This window comes from Danio aesculapii, chromosome 18, assembly GCF_903798145.1.
Source record: "Danio aesculapii chromosome 18, fDanAes4.1, whole genome shotgun sequence".
Classification (NCBI taxonomy): domain Eukaryota; kingdom Metazoa; phylum Chordata; class Actinopteri; order Cypriniformes; family Danionidae; genus Danio; species Danio aesculapii.
The window spans coordinates 55167387-55186807 of NC_079452.1; the positions used below are offsets into that span (position 1 = coordinate 55167387).

Genomic DNA, 19421 nt, shown 5'->3' on the forward strand with positions numbered 1-19421 from the left:
TAAAAATACTTACAGGTTGTAGCTCACAATCCACAGCTTCCTCTATATGGCTGGAGGAGATTTGAGAGAGAACTGAGAGATTCTGAAGCTGTCCTTTGTCAAATCTAGCTATTTTTTTTTTATAATTCTCTGGAACATAATTAAAATTCGATTGTAATCATGTCTCTCTTTGAGTCGTGTCCTTTAAAAACCCAAATACAGAAACAGGAGAATCTCTGTGGAAATAGCAGCGTTTGGACTGCATTTTAGCCTTCTCTGCTATACCATTACAGTGCCTCTGGCCATGCCCCTTCGCTGCGCAGGGTGTATGCGCATGGTGAATGAGCATAACCTGAAGTGTTTGTGATCTCACTAGCTCAGATGTATTTTTTTGTAGTCCCCAAACTTTTTTCAGTGTAGGCTTTGCCCAGCTAACTCTGTAAAAGCCAGTGTCCCTTTGCATTGAACTTTAAGCGAGTTATATTCAGAGATGTTGTTTATGTTCACACAGCTACATTACACATCCACTAAAGTAAAAAATATGATATCATAGTGGACCACTTCTTTAAGTGTCATTAGCTCAGTTATGTCATTTTAAATGCAAAGATGACATTCTTTCAAATGTCTTAGTCATGTCAACTTGACATTTCAAGACAACATAACCTGTCATAAATCTGTCATCAACATGATTGTCATCAGACTATTATTTTTGAACACTTTATACATTATTAGTAAATGTCAAATAATGTTGTAACTATGTCATCTTTTTATTTACTGAAATTAAATGACATCTTAATGAACAATAATTTTTTTTACCACTTTATTGAAGTCAAGAACCATATTAATGACATTTTTATAAAAAAAAAAGTCATAAAAATGACAAAGACACTGACAGGTTTTGTTGTCTTGTTAATGTCAAGTTGTCATGACAAAGATGTAACTGTTTGTGTGAAGTAGTCATAACAAAGACATCTCTTTATCTTTTAGTTACTCAATGTCATCTTTTTGTGTAAAATGACTTAACTGAGCGAATCGGCTTAATGAAATAAGCATGCTTTAAAATCTCATTCATATTCATGACATGGTCATGTCATGATTATAAATGTGTCATGACAGTGTAATGATCACCCCTCTTAATTAAATTTCATTTAATTAATTTTATTTTTTTTAAGCTTAGTCCCTTTATTAATCAGGGGTCGCCACAGTGAAATGAACTGCCAACTTATGCAGCACAATTTTCACACAGCGGATGCACCCCCAGCTGCAACCCATCACTGAGAAACACCCATACACACTCATTCACACACATACACTACGGACAATTTAGCTTACCCAATTCACCTATAGCACATGTCGTTGGACTGTGGGGGAAACCAGAGCATCCGGAGGAAACCCACGCCAACACAGGGAGAACATGCAAACTCCACACAGAAATGCCAACCAGCCAGCTGAGGCTCGAACCAGCGACCTTCTTGCTGTGAGGTGAAAGTGCTACCCACCTGCACCGCCCCTTCAAGTAAATTGTTATCCTGAAAACTACATAAAAATCTAAGTTACAAATATGCAGTGTTCCCACGAGTCCTCATTTTATAGAGTTAATTTGCACTTAGTTACTATAGCTTTGTTTTTCTCCAAGTGAGCAGTGCCAAAAAATATAATATGATTTGGAATAACTTTTAATTAAAAAAAAGAAAAGTTTAAAGGCAGGGATCTCAGCCTTGTGGTGTTTCAGTCAACTTTAGATGAAATGAACTGTGAAGGAAACAGTTCTCTGAGAGACTCTTTAATGAATTACTCACTCTCACACACAACATCAGTAATTAGAGACTGTTAGCGACTGTTTACATGCACGCGGCAGCAGACAGATGCTCTGCCATTTGTCGTATACATCTAAAGCTCTCTCGGCGACTGTTATTTCCCAGTTTCAAGAGCAACAGGGTTCTTTAACACAGCTTTTATGACTGCATCGGTTTAAATCAGATTGATTTGTCATGGGATTTCAGCGACGGGAACTTCAGAACACTTGCATCATGGCAACACAGAATGGTGAAGATACAAATACATTTACTAAAGCAACATAAAATATTTTAGCTTTTCTCCACAAGCATTTTAAGGATTTTAAGAACTATCCCATTGAGTGGCATAACACAATTTATTGAACTAATATCAGCTGAGGCTATTTGAGGCTAGTTCTGTAATGCAAACATTCAAATGTATTAACTCATAACAGTCTTTGTTTACAAATCTATGTTGGATTTACTCCCATCATATCTCCAGAATTACATTTGTAAAAAACCTGTCCTTAGCTAGGGCCTTTGGTCACAGGATATTTATTTACTGTCTGTTCCTAAAGTGCGGACTGAGACGAGGAAAAAAGGCTTTTAAATACGCAACATCTTTTGCATGGAATAATCTACAAACAAAGTTGCAGTTTAAAGAATTGATTTCACTGAATTCTTTAAAAAGAGTATAAATGATTTAGAAATTGAAACAGGCTTGCAGATGTTTTGAATTGTTTGTTTGTCAGTGTGATTAATGTTAACTGTTAATTGTTTTTTGTTTGATTACTGTTAGACCCATGTGACATGTAGAGGGCCTAATCTTGGCCCAGGACGCTCTTGTAAAAGAGATTTTTAATCTCAATTTGTCTTTTCTGGTAAAATTAAGGTTATAAAAATAATAATAATAATAATAATAATAATAATAATAATAATAATAATAATAATAATAATAATAATAGTATTGTTCATTATTGTTCAACTACACAATTATTATTTTTTTTGTAATTTTACAATCATTATGTACATAAAAAGGAATTAAAGTAAATGTTTTACTGTCATCGCTGTTCATTTATGCTAGTAAATGAAGTCAATTCAATGCAAAGGTGATTTTTCCTCTTAAAACATCTTTTTATTTTTCAGAACACACACAAAAAATAAATATTTTTAAAAATGTTAAAACCTGGGAGCTGTAAGCCATTTTTTTTTTTTGTACTATGGATGTCTGGTTTCTAACAAACAGGTTTGGATCAAGTAATGAAAAATGTAGTAATTCATAACACGGTTTTGTTTATGGAACTAAACAACAATATATTTTGTAATTATTATGTACATAAAAAGGAATTAAAAACTAGCTTTTATTGTAATTGCTGTTTATTTATGCTGGAAAATGGAGTGATACATTGGTTTAACTCTTTAGTCGTAAAACACAGAACACACACACACACACACACACACACACACACACACACACACAAAGATATTTTGAAGAATGTTGAAAACTAGTAGCAATAATTTTTTTTTCCCAACATTTTTCAAAATATCTTCTTTTGTGTTCAACAGACAAAAAATAATTCAAATAGGTTTGGAACATGTGAAGTGTGAAGAAATGGTGAGTAAAAATACATGTTTATGGGTGAATTATCCGTTTAAAAATGGGTAATAACGTCATTATTTCTAATGCTGTATTTTGGTGATGACTCATGTATTATCAATATGAAATCATATTTACTATTTAGAAATTAGTACTATTTTCTATTAGGAAAATATGAAATCTATCTTCTATTTAGAGACTGCTTCCATCATGCCTCCAGTGAAACAACAAGTTTTCATTCATTCATTCATTTTCTTTTCGGCTTAGTCCCTTCATCAATCTGGGGTTGCCACAGCGGAATGAACCGCCAACTTATCCAGCATGTGTTTTATGCAGCGGATGCCCTTTCAGCTGCAACCCATCACTAGGAAAACAATACGCTTTATAGACATTAAATGTTGCTTAGTTACTTTTCACCAACCTATTTTCAATCCTTTATTGTCAAAGTGGTCTCAGACGTCTGTATTCATGCTTCACTTGTGGTGGCATTGTGTCATCAGACTGGATCCATCAATGTTCATCCATGTTGGCTGTAGAGAGTTAGTGACAGAATTCAATTTCCTCCTGTGTCAGGTGTACGTAATGGCTTCTATTTTTAACCCCAATCAACAGCAGACAGATATTGAAATTCAGGGCAGATGTGCTGAAGTTTCTGACCTTCACTCTCTTGATTAAAATGACAATATAAGCACCTGGTAGAAAACGAAATGTGCAGACCATCTCATGGACATTTGCGATTACGCAAGGCAGGAGAATGACAATGGATGCTGAATTTCATCCTGCAATTCGACATGCAGAAATGTTTCTCAGAGGCTTAGTGAAGCATAAATCGTCACCTTGGAGTTATAAACACCTTCAAAGTTTTTGTATTCAATAGCAAACAGTATGTGTGTAACATTTGTTTTTTAAATAAAAAGTCTTAAAATGTAAACAACTTATAAAAAATATCCCATAATGTAAATAAGTTGTCATTTAATAAGAATATGTCAACTCAATAACTTTGACAAAAATGTGAGATAGAACCTTATAAGGTGACGAAATATGATATTCCGAAAATACATCAACAGTATTGGATTTGAAATGTTATTTACACTTGACAAAAATAAAGGTTTGATATTTTGACTTAACAAGGCTTTCTAAACATGAGGTGTTGTTTTGGAACAATGTTATTTCGACAGTCGACAATATTTAAATAAATAGACATAACAATCAATATTGTTCAGTACATAGAATCAGCATTGCAACAATATCAGATCAACATTGCTTCAAATACGGCAAAATTCAATCCTAGTGTTTTTTTTATGTGTTTTGTATATTTGTGATTGTTTGTATTTTGGGAAGATTGCTCCATCCAGTAAAACTGTGTCCAACTTGACTTCTTGCAATCAAAGACAATGAGGGGCTGAAATCAATGTGGCAAAAAGTGACTTCAAAACTTTGCTTATTATAAATCAGTTTGACTGTTTTTGAGAGATGATTATTCATTCTTATTGGTTTTGACTGAGGTTTAGATGTTATTGAAAATTTAATGACGATCATTTTGGCCTCTAAACCGAAATTGTTTTTGTTTTGTTTTTTACAACCATAACCAGTGTTTTATTTTAATGTTAGATCTGTATTTGTTGTGTAAAACGAATGCGGCAAGACAGTATGATGCAGATGATGACTTCTGGTCCTTTTCACCCTACCGCTGACCGCTTATCTCTATGACCAACTTTTCAGGCATGACCAGTTAGCTTGGTAGCTCATCATATACAGTGCATCCGGAAAGTATTCATAGCACTTCACATTTTCCACATTTGTTAATATCACAGCCTTATTCCAAAATGGATTAAATTCATTTATTTCCTCCAAATTCTACAAACAATATCCCATAATGACAATGAGAATTTTTTGACAATGAGAAACAAAAGATTTTTTGAAATTGTTGCAAATTTATTAAAGATAAAAAACCTGAAAAATTGCATGTACATAAGTATTCACAGCCTTTGCCGTGAAGCTTTGCTGTGAAGTCTATCCTGACTAGTCTTCTAGTTCCTGCTGCTGAAAAACATCCCCACAGCATGATGCTGCCACCACCATGCTTCACTGTAGGGATAGTGTTAGCCTGGTGATGAGCGGTGCCTGGTTTTCTCCAAAGAGTTCAATTTTAGTCTCATCAGACCAGTAATTTTTGTTTCTTATGGTCTCAGAGTCCTTCAGATGCCTTTTGACAAATTCCGGGGAGTGGCACTCTACCATACAGGCTTGATTGGTGGATTGCTGCACAGATGGTTGTCCTTCCGTAAGGTTATTTTCTGTCCACAGAAAAATGCTCCACAGAAAAAGGAGCTTAGACATTGGGTTATTGATCTCCTCTCTGACTAAGGCCCTTCTCCCTGATCTATTTATATATACATGCACAATAGAGATGGTTTTAAAGCATGCTGGAACAGCTGCTAGGTTAAGCGACAGGTTGAAAATGTCTGTGAATACCCCAGCGAGCTGTTCTGCACATGCTTTGAGGACACGCCCAGGAATACTATCTGGTTCAGCAGCCTTAAGCACATTGATCCGACTCAGTGCGGTGTAGACTTCTGAGGAGGTGAGTGTGATAACTGAGTGGTCGGTTGAGGAAGGGATCCTGGTGTAGGGTTCTTTACTGTCTCTTTCAAAGCAGGCATAAAAGTCATTTAGCTCGTTCAAGAAGGAGACATTTGTGGCTGTGGGTGTGGACTGGCTGAGTTTGTAGTTGCTGATGGCCTAGATTCCCTGCCACTTGTAACAGTGCATGGCCTTTATGATGCCCCTCGTCAGATTAGCCCTGAAAGTGCTGTAGACCTGTGCATCCCCTGATCTAAAGGCAGTGTTGTGTGCCTTCAGCAGGAAGTGCACCTCCTTGTTCATCCATGACTTCTGATTCGGGTATGTAGTGATCTATTTCTGGGTTGTAACACTGTCTATGGTGGTGATGATGTTTTCCAGAACAGAGGAAGTGTAACTAACAATGTCTGTGTGAGAGCCACGGGTGGCCTGGGAAGCAAACATACTCCAGTCTGTGTGCTGAAACCTGTCCTGGAGTGTGGAGTCTACCTCCTGTTAGCCCTTCAACATTTTGAAGTCGATCTAGGAGGAAGTGATAACACAATTGTAGTGTGTACAGATCGCAGCCCTCCAGTGTTTTTAAATTGCATGTCTAACACAATTGTGTTACAATTGATGCGTTGGTCTCTAATTGTGTAGAAATACCATCTTGACATTCGTCACAAAAAGAAGGCTGATAATATCATCGCTGATGCCCTGTCTAGGGGTCACTGTTTAGACAGTCAATGAGTGCTTGTGATTTTTGTGTAATCTTTAGTGGTGGGGGTGTTACGTCCTGAGTTGTATCTTTGGTGTGCACAATGTGCTTGGTGTTGTTTTTCCATCTCTCTGTCTGTGTCTCTCTCCCTGCAGGTAATTGTGTCCACCTGGTAGTGATCATTGAAGTTTTCCAGTGATTGGCTATGTTGGGAGAGGAGAGAGAATATTTACCTGTGCTCCACTTCAAACCAGTGTTGGTCGTGGCTAGATCGTGCAGCGGCAGAGCTCTTCTCCACATACAGACCTGTTGTTTACTTGAGCTTTAAAGATTTGATTTATTTTTAATAGCTCATGTGTGTTGAAGCTATTGAAGTCAAACTTTTACTTTTAATGATCTTCTTGTTAACATCTAATAATTTGCCCAAAAAGAAGTGAGTCTGGTTGATTTGTTTGTTAATCTCTATTTTGTTTATTTTGAGGGTTGAGTAGGAAGGTGGTGGTTAGCATTTTGTTTTGAATCAGTTTTCCCGTTTATGACAGTAAAGGGAGTTAGTTTATGTTGATGTATTTTTGTTTCTTTTTCTTTTTAGATTAGCAAGAGATTATATTAGGAGTTAGCTTTAATTTGTTTGTTGTTTTGGCCTTGCTCCCTTCTGAATTAATACCCTGTTTTCTTTGTTGCATTTTGATATATGTAAATAAACTTAGCTTTTTCATAATTTGACCTTGTTGTGTTTAAGTCTCTAGCCATTCTGTTTGGGGAGATTAGAGTTCTCTCTTTTCCCAGCTGTTGCACATCTCCCACCACCAATCATTTATTTTCTGTTGCGGTCACATCCCTAGACCTGAAAAGATTGTAACATTAGTTATTGCAGAAAATATTTTATTTTGTAAAAAAAATAAAGTGTGCAGCATTTGAGAAAAAAAATGAAAGGGTTCTTGTTTACCTTAAATTTGTCTCAAATAATTTTGTTTAAAAATTGTGACAAAATTGTGACTCGTGAGATTAGTATTGTGAACTGTACGCTTCGTGAATCAGGTGAATTGTTACTATTGGACACTGCTCAAATTACTTTTGGAAACAAAAGTGAAACCTCAAGTCATTATGGACACAGCAATGCGATTGCTTACACTTCAAGACAAAAACGTATTCAAGACAAAACTTCACTTGAGAAAAACAGCGCTTGGCAAATACTGGAAAAAAATTATTATTTCACAAAAGGGTTATTAAATTTGACCATTCATAAAGACATTCAGAGCTATTTCTTCCAGAATATTGTTTTTAAAAAATAGATATATTATAATTATGCCAGTGCAGAGATTTCAATCATCAAACATAACCATAAACACTCTAAATCTGGTTAAAATGTAAAGTTTAAGGTTAAAAATTGTTTTGGGAAGTCGATAACAAGCTGATAGACACACACCAAGCTGACCAGCTTTTCTCACTGAATTGCACGAAAAAGACATTTACATTGATAGAAATGTTCACATTAGCCTCTGGTGGATTTATGAGAAACAGCATGTATAAGAAAGCATGCCTCAGTGATGTATTTGAGATTGTTAAAACTGCACACAGCAGCCTGTAGTGAATATTTGAAAGCACGAACTGCAAGCATGCGTAGCCCTGGGCCCATATTTCACAGTTCTCAAATGTGTAGCCATGGGCACATGTCTCCAATGAGCTTGGGTTGCATCAAGCATAACTAGATCCACACTAATCTGTTCCTGTTAAATCTGAACACACATTTGCACAATAACTTACTTTATGATATCACTGTAACATGTCTTAAAATGTGTGATATCCATTGTGATGTAATTTTGTAGAAATATTTCCATGGGCACCTTTTCCTAGTGAGCCTTGGCTGAACATCTCTAAATGGACGGAAGAATAGATTCTGCAAATTTCCAACAAAATGGACGAAATACAGAACAACTTTGGAATTATGTTAATTATCAATTCCACTTTCTTTCACTAAGAAATTCTGTAATAATAATGTAATAGCATGAAATGGAAGCATTTTTGCTTGTTCTCACATACTTTTGCATTATGTTAAATTATTTTTTTTATTACAGTTCACAAACTGCTATAAATGAGCCACTTGATGAGTGATAATAGGTAGACCCTTTTGTCTCATTAAACTAAAAATACAATTTAAATTGAGCTGCAAGCATCAATTAATGGAATCCAGCTGGAATAGGAAGACATCATAAAGAAGATAAAAAAATGGACTTACTATAGGCCTTGACCCAAAGGGTGCACCTGATGCAGTCTTGTAGTCAAGTGACCTTCACATGTCTAAGTCTATTAAAGCAACAGAAGTTTAGGCTGTGCTTTTTGTCATTTCATGACTCAGAAAGTCCTCCTGAGTACAGCCCTTGTGGCTGTCGTGTACCTGCAGTGCCCTTTTGTGAAGATTGAGTTGCACTGACACTCAAACATTTTGGCTCACAGATCTATGAAAATACATTTTGCAAGCATATAAAATCCACTCCCAAAAAATAGCAGGTTAAAATCTCATTAGGTCAATTGGATGAGCATTCCAATCTTTGGTTCATTTGTTTTGTCTAAATGTCAGATACAGAAAAAAAACATCTTAATCCTAAAACTTGGTGGTCCTTGAGGCATTTCTCTTCACCATGAGATGAGAGAGTTTCATGTGAAATATTAAGTCTTAAACTCAAACAGTGTAGTAGGGCTGATGTTATGAATATTGCAAATTTATCTACTAGTTGCTAAGCAACCATACATCCCATCCATCCTAAAATTACAGAGAATGCAATTAGCCACAGACCCCGCATGCATGCAAAGTTTGGTGAGTTTTCACCACAGGGACAAAAAGTTTACAACAGTTATGCCCCCTCCTCTTGCTTATTTATCTCCAGTTATTTATTTCATTATAGTTTGTTTTCCTCAAGACTGTTTGAATGGCCAAATAAAATGCTTGTTTGTTTGTTTTTTTCCTGCAGAGCATTTAGTAAGGAACAATTCCTAAATTAAAGTAAATCTAATATTGCTGATTAGAAATTAGATTTTAGCCTTATTAATTTAGATTTTAGAGGATCTATTTACATAATTCCTTAATCTTAAACTAAACCAAAATAACGTTTAAAATAAGTTTGTGCAAACCATACATAATATTGTACAGTGTACTGTTTTATGACTCAATAATCTATTGATTTAAAGTCATTGATTTGTTTGTCAGGTTTAACATTTTAAATGTAGAAAACACAAATAATAAATCTTTACTTTTATGTACGGTAGATTGTCTCATCACCTTCTCCATTGAAACTGATTGAGAATGTTTTGATTGGCTAGCTGCATGGAGAGTGTTAATTGGCTAAACACATCAAGCATACTTTTCTTAACCATACTCATATGTTTCATCTTTTAGCACTTCAAGTACAACTGTTAACATAAACAACCAGTAATGGAATTGGTTTTGAAGAATGTTTAAACCCAAGTCAGATTCTGACAATATGGATTGTCAAGTAGTTTAATCTTTGCCGAATTTCAGCAAACGGTTCTTTTTTTATAACTTTCAAAACACACAATGTCTCCACAACCTGGTGATAATGCTATATATCTCACTGAAGCTTCATCTGCTTTATGCCTTTGGGCAGAATTATGCTAATATGAACAAGATGAACATTTTATATTATTTAGATGAAACCATATTTAATATTACGGTAACAATTTATAAAAACTACACACTATGAATCATTTATTAAGCATTAGCAAATAGTGGATTCATTTTTTGTTAAGCATTAAATCTACATTAATAAACGTTAGTAAGCAGCTTATAAATACAGCTACAAATGCTCTATTCTTGACTTTTAAGTCAAGTCAAAAGTCTTTTATAAAAGTCACAAGTACATGTATAATGTGAATATATATATATATATATATATATATATATATATATATATATATATATATATATATATATATATATATACTAATAGTTAATTTGTATGTTAATAAATGCTTTATTAATGAAACTTCATCCAGTTTTGTGACCTAATCTAAAGTGAGGACTATTTATGCTTTATAAATCCTGTATAAATGACAAATAAAGGCTCAGTTAAATTCTTAAAATCTTTGCAGCCTTATTCAAAATAAAATTACTGTATAATTTAGCCATCACTAAATAACATTGAAATGTTGTGTCATAATATATTGTTAAATTATTAAATTGTTGATTTATCCAATTTTTACAGTAGTTTTATATTTAGATAGGATTACTGTTCATTGAATACTAAGCCTTTAATTGTCATTTATAAGGGATTTACGAATAAATAGTCCTCATATTAGATTAGGTCACAAAACTGCATGAAGTTGTGTTAATAAAGCATTTAGTAACCATTACTATACACCTGAATAATAAAGGATATAAACGTTGATTTCAATAGTTTACTTATCATTTACTTACTCATTCTGAATGATCTGAAAAACCATCGACTACTCTTAAATACAAATGCTTTGCAAATAATGCAACACTTAATTTAGTAATGAAAAATTAGTGACTCAAATTATGAAAATACAATTATTAAGCACATTATAAATGTGCTTATAAGTCAAGAATACAGCATTTGTAACTGCAGTTATAAACTGCTTACTAACGTTTATTAATGTTGAGTTAATGCTTAACAAATAATGAATTCACTAGATGCTAATGCTTAGTAAATGATTTATAGTGTGTATAGTTATTAAAAGGGTTACCGATATGACATATTTATTACATAAAACAAAATTGCTATTGATTAATGTAACATATACAATAAATTTATCAAATTAGGAAACATTATTCTGCTTAATGCTTTTTGAAGCTGCATTTGTTCAAAATATATATTGTGAAATGTTTTCTGTTTTTTATAGGTCACATGGTCATTCTGAAATTATTCTAGTAAGCTGATTGAATTTATAATTTCTTATATTAGCATAACAGTGCTAACAGTACATTACAATTTTCTGAAATCATTGATAAATAGAAAATTATTTTAAAAAACAGCATATTAAACAAGTTTTTGTAACATTATACATGCCTTTAATTTTGATAGATTTAACACGTCTGATGAATAAAAACAAACATCATTTTTGGACATAATAGTATGTCATGATTTTGGCAAAAATATTAAACTGCTTTCAATATTGCTTATAATCACAAAATTAACATACTAATGTGCACTTCAGACTGGAGGCACACATCTGAAAATACAGCTATGAATTAATAAATTGCATTTTTAAATATATCTAGAAAATAGTTCACTGGGAACTAATATTGCACAAAATTGACTTTTTATTGTACTTTTGATCAAATAAATTCAGCATCGGTGAGCAGAAGAGGCTACTTGTTTCAAAACATTTTACTGGTACAGTTACTGTAAGTATAACAAATACATATGCTTAATAAACAGTTTAGTACATTATGTTGTTGCTATTGTGAGTACAAAAAATTGTAACATTTGGTAAAAATTACCTATGCAGATCTTACACATTGACATTATCATTATTTTATTTTAATATTATTTATTTTTATGCATATGTAGTCATTTATACTCAGGTTTGGTGAATCTTTTTGTTGTGCTCATGTTCAGAAATGGTATGACAGTATGTGTGGTTTAGAATGTGTATATGAGACATTTAAGATAAAAGTAGGCCCTAGAGTGGTCATTGTGTTCACTATTCCCCTGTGCTCTCTCACTCACTGTTTTCCATTTATTTTTTCTCTCTCATTCACAGGGATGAGATGAAGTCACTCCAGGCAGCTCTGCAGAAACAACTGGATGATGCAGCTGAGCGTGCAGAGAAACAGCAGGCCACTGTGAGACCCTTTAAACTGATGTGTTAAACTATACAAATACAATCGGCTCAAACAGCTAATCACATTAACTTGGCTTCTGGGGAATGCATGGGTCAAAATAGTAATGATAATGGGCTGTGGCATTTTGCCATTTATGTGATTACTCACAAATCCATGCAGTTTACTTGTTCATAGGGGATTAATCAGTTACAATCATTTGTTTATTTGTTTGTTTAATTATTTATAAACCTGTCAATTCATAATAATGAATGGTTGTGTAATAAGTGTTTAACTTGAAATTGAGCAAAAAATTATTAATTAATTAAGTCTGTGTTGTAAGGAAAAAGTATGATCTTAACAAATTTAGAAAATCTTAAATTCCCTCTAAACATAACATTTTAAAAATATAGATAAATTAGTTGAAAAAATATTCTATAATTATTAATAATAATAACAAATATAGTAATAATACCAAATAACAACAACAACAACAATAATAATAACAAATAATAATCATAATAATAATACTAATAATAATTATTATTATTATTTATTTTATTATTATTATTATTATTATTTTTATTATTATTAACAAAAACAACAACAACTACTACTACTACCAATCCTACTACTACTACTACACTGTAAAACCCAAATTAGTTAGGGTATCTCAAATCATTTGAGGAAACCGATTGCAACAAACCATTTAAGTTCAAAAAACAATCCTAATGAGTACTGTGAACTTACTCCATTTCAGTAAACGAAGCAATTTGAGTATTGTAAAACCCAATAAGTTACGGCAACTCAAACCATTTGAGGAAACCAATTGCTACAAACCATTTGAGTTAAAAAAACGAATCTATATGAGTACTGCAAACTTAATCCATTTAAGTTGAAGTAATGAGGTATTTAATTAAGTAATTACCATCAACACTTAGCTCGAAACTCTTTTCAAATAAGTAGAATTAATTTTCAGTAAATTGAACACTTATTTGATTTGATAAGTTGACTGTTGGATTTTACAGTGTACTACTACTACTACTACTACTAACTAACTAACTAACTAACTAACTAACTAAATAAATAAATAAATAAATAAATAAATAAATAAAATTACTTGTTCAAGGCAAAACTTGTGACTGAAACGGGATTCCATAATTATAACTACTTAATATTATGAATTGCACATACTGAAATAAAAATCAGATAACCTCGACCACCTTGAGAATCATTGAATGAATCAACCAATCAATCAATCCATCAATCAAGCAAGCAAGCAAGCAAGCAAACAATCAATCAGTCTGTCCACTTTGAGTTACAGACAAAATGTAGATAGTTAATTTTCAATAAAACAAACAAACACACAAACAAACAACAAATTGACTCAAAGAGCTTTCACTTCTAATTTTTAAATCTGAAAATGGAAATGTTTTCAGGTTTCCAAAGATAAAGATAACTGTGGGTATACTTCACAAGACTATTACAATGCTGTCAAAGTTTTCTTAATATTTAAAATAAATTATAGAAAAATAAAAAAGTATATTTGAAACATTACATTAGAGTAAAATAAAAATAAAAATACATGAAAAATCTGTCTTATGTAGATCAGTCCAGAAATTATAGTTTTTTTTCTCTATTCTCTATTTTTATTTATTTCTTCTTTCTAGGTTTTGTTACTGCTGTATTAAAGCATGTTAAAAATCCTATTTCCTCCATGTAGAATGTTGGCTTCATTCTGCTGTGTCACCGCTGCACTCTCTTTGCTCACCCCATCGAAACTAATTACCAGGAAAAAGCTGGAATCCTCATTAAAGTCACTGAGACGGCGTGTAAGGGCCGGAGCGAGTCTATTCTATTTTAGGCATTTACCTTTCGTTCTGGAAGAGTTATGTTACAGTAATTATGGAAAACTGTAGGAAGCACCTTGCTGACTCTGGAGGAGATACACAATTATCTGCATGCAACTTTTCTTGTTTCATCTCTGTGTGTGGCTGCGTGCAGTACTGCGGGGGAAAGAGACACAGCGGCTCGTGTTCAGAATGAGAATGAATCTCGGAGAATTAGCATTTCGCCAGCTCCAGCCATTCTTTCCATTCTGTGAACAGTTCACCACCAATTGACACCAATTACAGATAGCAAAGCCGATTCACAACCCCAGATATATTCACAAGCTGCAACAATGTGCCCGTTCGGTTCAGGCAATGTTAACATTTTACACTTCTGTTGAAACGGCCCAATGAGCTGTGACCTTTTGTGTCTTTTTTATGACAACCTTTATATAATCTAGCTATTATGTTGAGCCGTTAGCATTATGCTGAGACCAAACTGTTTTGCTAAGCGGAATAAAGTTCGTATTATCTTATTAAAATTGCATAATCAAAACTCGTGAACTGAAAGAATAGTTTAGCTTGTTGAAAGCGAAGTTCTTCTAAAATAAAAAAAATAAAATGATAATGTCATGAGTTTTTCACCTTGCTGTCTTTAGCTGTGCATAATTTTGGATGCCACATTTATAAGAATAGTCAGAAAATGCTCATAAACCCCATAAATGATAAATTATGGCAGATATTTTTTGATGTAATAATAACACATTTATAAAATAGGATGAAAACACATTTACTGAATACATTCCCTAATGTGCAGCAACAAATTATTCTGCCTCAAAAGGTCATGTGATGAATGGGACAAATGCTATGTGCATGGCATGTCATAATTACTACATTTTCCTGACCACAGCATTCTGTGAGCTTTTCACCTTTCATGACTAGAAATTGTGCAGAATCACTTGAACTACCAGAATTCTATGATTACTAGAATGACCATAACTTCTAAAAGACATAAGACTGTATCGAATTGAATTCTTGTCAGATCATATTTATATTCTGAGCCTCTACCCATATTTTTATTTTTTGTTTTGTAAAATAATTTTACAATAGTACAATAATTAACACAGGCTCATTCTGAAAACGTAGCCCTATGTACATTTCTGGAGATCGCAAATTATGTAGCCAGATCAAAGACTATAGAATACACAAGACATGTCACTCGTATACTTTTGAATGGGGAAAAGTGTAACTGTCAATATGGTGAATGAAGCCCGCCTTCTAGTACGGGAGCCTGCATTTAGAAATGAAACTAAATGGACAGTTGTTTTTTTAATTTTATTAGTGATTTCTAATATGAAATGTAATCTTAAGCTTGGCAAGTGGTTTTGGAGAATTTGATGTTTCCCCATTCAAACAGACTGCCCGAGCATACTGCCCGAGAGGCGTTTCAAAGACGGCTATCAAGTGAAATGACTTGCTTCGAAGGGACTTTGGCCATAAGTACATACAGTATGGCTGCATTTTGTCTTTGAAACGAGTGCTGACGAGTACGACACCGCCCCTTTTCATGCTTACCAGCTGACCATTTACATCTGTATGGACAGCTTTCCCGCTGTTACGTTTGTCCAGTTAGCTCGCCATGTACATCGGCGGACCTGAGAGGCAGAGAGGAGTTGATCATGACGATGGGGTTTGAATCTGGTGAAGAACGGTTCCAGAAAGCAGGTAAAACAAAAACAGAATCCAAAAAATAAAATAAAGGAGGAAATAACTGCGTGAGAATGTGGTAAAATCTGAAAACGTGGTAAAAATTAGACTTTAAAAAAGGTGAAAAAAAAAGGTCTTTTATTTTTCTGGATTGCTTTTTAAAACTGTTGGTTGGGTTTAGGGAAGTGGGTGGGTGGGTCAGTCAATCGGTTAGGCGTGTGTGGCACTCGAGAGAAATTTGAGATCTGAAAAAGCGTACACAGCGGGCCTCTGGTGGATTCACGAAAACAAAAATGTCAAAAAATTTACCTTCTGGGACGTATTTGGTGCTCTCCAGAAATGTATATAGTGGTACGTTTTTCACAATGAGCCTGGGGCCTCATGTACAAAGATTTGTGTTGAATTCATACTAAACATTGCATACAGACAAAGCTGTAAATGTGCGTACGCAGTAAAAAAATCAGATGTATGAAACACTGCCTACGCGGAATCCCACGCATATTCTCTTTGTACATCCGAATTAACGTGAACCTGAGCGCACGTGCATGAGCGAAAAACTCCTCCCTGCCTCCTCCCCCTAATAAATATGGTAATGACTCCACTTTGGCAAAAACCAAACGAAACAGTGATGGCAAAAGCAAGCAAAAAGAGAAACTTCACAGAATATGAATTGGAGGTGCTCCTATCAGAGAAAGACGTGTGAAAACTGTGTTATTTGCAAGGTTGTCCTCTAGTTTAAAAATAGAGAGTTTAGCTGACGCGGTTGACGCAGTGGTGAACATCACACTGTGAACGAATTAAAAAAGAAATGGTCGGATGTAAAGGTGCAGGTTAAGAGGAGAACAGCGGCGCACCGCCAAAGTGTGGACCGAACAGGCGGGGGAACAGGGGATGTTGAACTAACACCCGTTAAGGAGAGAATTGCCTTAATTGTGGGCGACACTTTACTGTCTGGAGTAGTATCGGTGGCTGTGGGAGACACAATTGTATTAGAGGATCACTTTGTTAAGGCAGTATAGCAGCACCTCTCCACTCTTATCAAGGCAGCACCACGGGCATTTTTGCTGCCCCATCGCATTTGAGCATCACATATTATTTGCACATTTATTGAATGCAAATGTTTCCGATACACGTATGCAAATTCACCTTCAGATGGCGCCCTTATAGCAATGTACGTGCAGTCGATCGCTCCGATTACATTGGGAAAACCGGCGATCGCTGCAAATTGCGCTTTAATGTTTGACTGTTCAACTGCATGGTATGGAAACCTTATATACCTGCTAGACATGCGGATGATCCCGTCCCATACAGCTGGCATTGCATGGCTCAAAGATGACTGGCTTAACCAGGAGCGGTCTGCCAGTTCCCTTTGGAAAGAACCAGTTGCCAGGATACTTTGTTGGTGCGATACTTTGTAGTGTGCAGTTTAACAAAATTGCCTCTAGGAGTCACCTATGGAAATAAAACAAACACACACAAGAAATATGCACATACGCCAGACATGAAGTTGGCGCGGACCTTTTCACATTCATTTCATCATTAGTATATCCAAACATGAGCGTGAAACCTGGCATATGCAAAGTTTTTGTGCGTATGCAGCGTTGATACATCAGGGCCCTGGTGACTAGTGTGTATCTCATGTTGTCAAGCAGGAGACAAAGCACTTTGATAAAGCTTTTTGGTTTGTCAGCAAGCAGGAGAGCAGCATTTATAGCGGAGTGTAAAATATGTTTTGAAAGACATGTCTTAAGTTATATACTGGATGCTGAAATGCATGTTGTCAACATGAGTTATGGCCATCGAGATAGGAATACCCGGGAACACTTTTGTATTTTTTTTTTTATTATTTTAATAAAATAACACACATTTAGGCAAAGTCAGGGTATTATAGTTATATGGGTTTTATGTTAACAAAGTAATTAAATTGCTACATTTAAAAATGACCACCTCAATGTCAAAATGGCCACCTCTGTTGATCTAGGGTTAGTCTCAGGCCCCGTTTACAGTAGTACGTTTTAGTTTTAAAACGGCGTTTTAGAAAGAAAACGATCTGCGTCCACAGTGGCGTTTCACCCAGCGTTACGAACAACTCTGCGTCTACATTAAAATGGTGAAAACGTACATCACATGACTACACACACACACACACACACACACACACTGGCATGCACTGCAGCGTGCTTTGAGCACAAACCCATATGAGAGCTGTGCGCGTCCGACTGTTCATCAAGGATCTACCGCTGGACCTAATCTCACTATATTTGTTAAACGTGATATTTAATTCATCTTGTTGTCTATACCTAGCGACATATTCCCTGACTTTGGTCTTTTGAATTTATTACTTGTTGTTATTTTTTTTTTATAATTTTAATAAAATAACACACATTTAGGCAAAGTCAGGGTATTATAGTTATATGGGTTTTATGTTAACAAAGTAATTAAATTGCTACATTTAAAAATGACCACCTCAATGTCAAAATGGCCACCTCTGTTGATCTAGGGTTAGTCTCAGGCCCCGTTTACAGTAGCACGTTTTAGTTTTAAAACGGCGTTTTAGAAAGAAAACGATCTGCGTCCACAGTGGCGTTTCACCCAGCGTTACGAACAACTCTCAGGTAACGTGTTTTTGCCTGAACGCAAAGAAAAGTTAGGTTAATACACTCATTAATATAACTGCGGACACTTACCGATGAGTCTTCAGGAGTTTGTTTTCCATATCAAACTTGCAAAATCTGAACTTACAAGGAAAGGATGAATCACTAAACTGTGTGAAGGCTACTTAATATTGAGAAAAAAGCCCCACCTCTGTTTTCAGATGTCTGTTTTCCCCCAACCACACTGAGACGGAGCAGCAGCATTTTAGAATGAAAATGGCCTCTCCAACGTTTCCAAAACGCTCCGTTTCAGGGCTCGAAAACTCCGGCGTAGTGTGGACGGATGGCATAACTGTAGCAAAACATGTGCGTTACAAAACTAAAACGTACTTGTGTAAACGGGACCTAAATTTATATTATCATTGCTGTGACTTTATGACGACAAGCACAAGACAAACTGTAATTACAAGTTCTACAATGATGTGACAATTTGGAAACTTGTGATTAAAATTGTATCGACATGGCATGTTCAGCTTTAATCTGCAACTGTTAGATAGTACAAGTCAGAGCTCTTAGAAATTCCCAGTTTATTAGTTGTAATTACAAATTACACGAGTGCCTGAACTCTTTTCACAAGTTGGAGTCTCATAATTACAGTAATTAAGACATGGCATGAACTCATTTTAACCAGGAGACCAATCTGAATACACACCATCTCAAATGTTGTTTTAGTCTTTCTGAAATGCTTGAGCCAACCTCTGTCATCAAAATGACTTGGCTAAATTCACTCCCAGAAATGTCTTTTACGATTGGGTTTCCTAACAATCTGTGTTACTCTGAATACAAGATCCTGGTCC

At 34.8% G+C, this 19421-nt stretch overlaps 1 protein-coding gene across 2 annotated transcripts in view; it reads left to right on the forward strand.

Annotated features, from left to right (window-relative positions):
- The window catches only part of luzp2 (leucine zipper protein 2), a 256529-nt gene that overhangs the window by 151727 nt on the left and 85381 nt on the right, over nucleotides 1–19421 (forward strand). For both annotated transcript variants that reach the window (XM_056478281.1, XM_056478283.1), the window contains exon 4: nucleotides 12377–12458. In XM_056478281.1, coding sequence (XP_056334256.1) covers nucleotides 12377–12458 — 82 coding nt within the window. The remainder of the gene's footprint in view (nucleotides 1–12376; nucleotides 12459–19421) is intronic.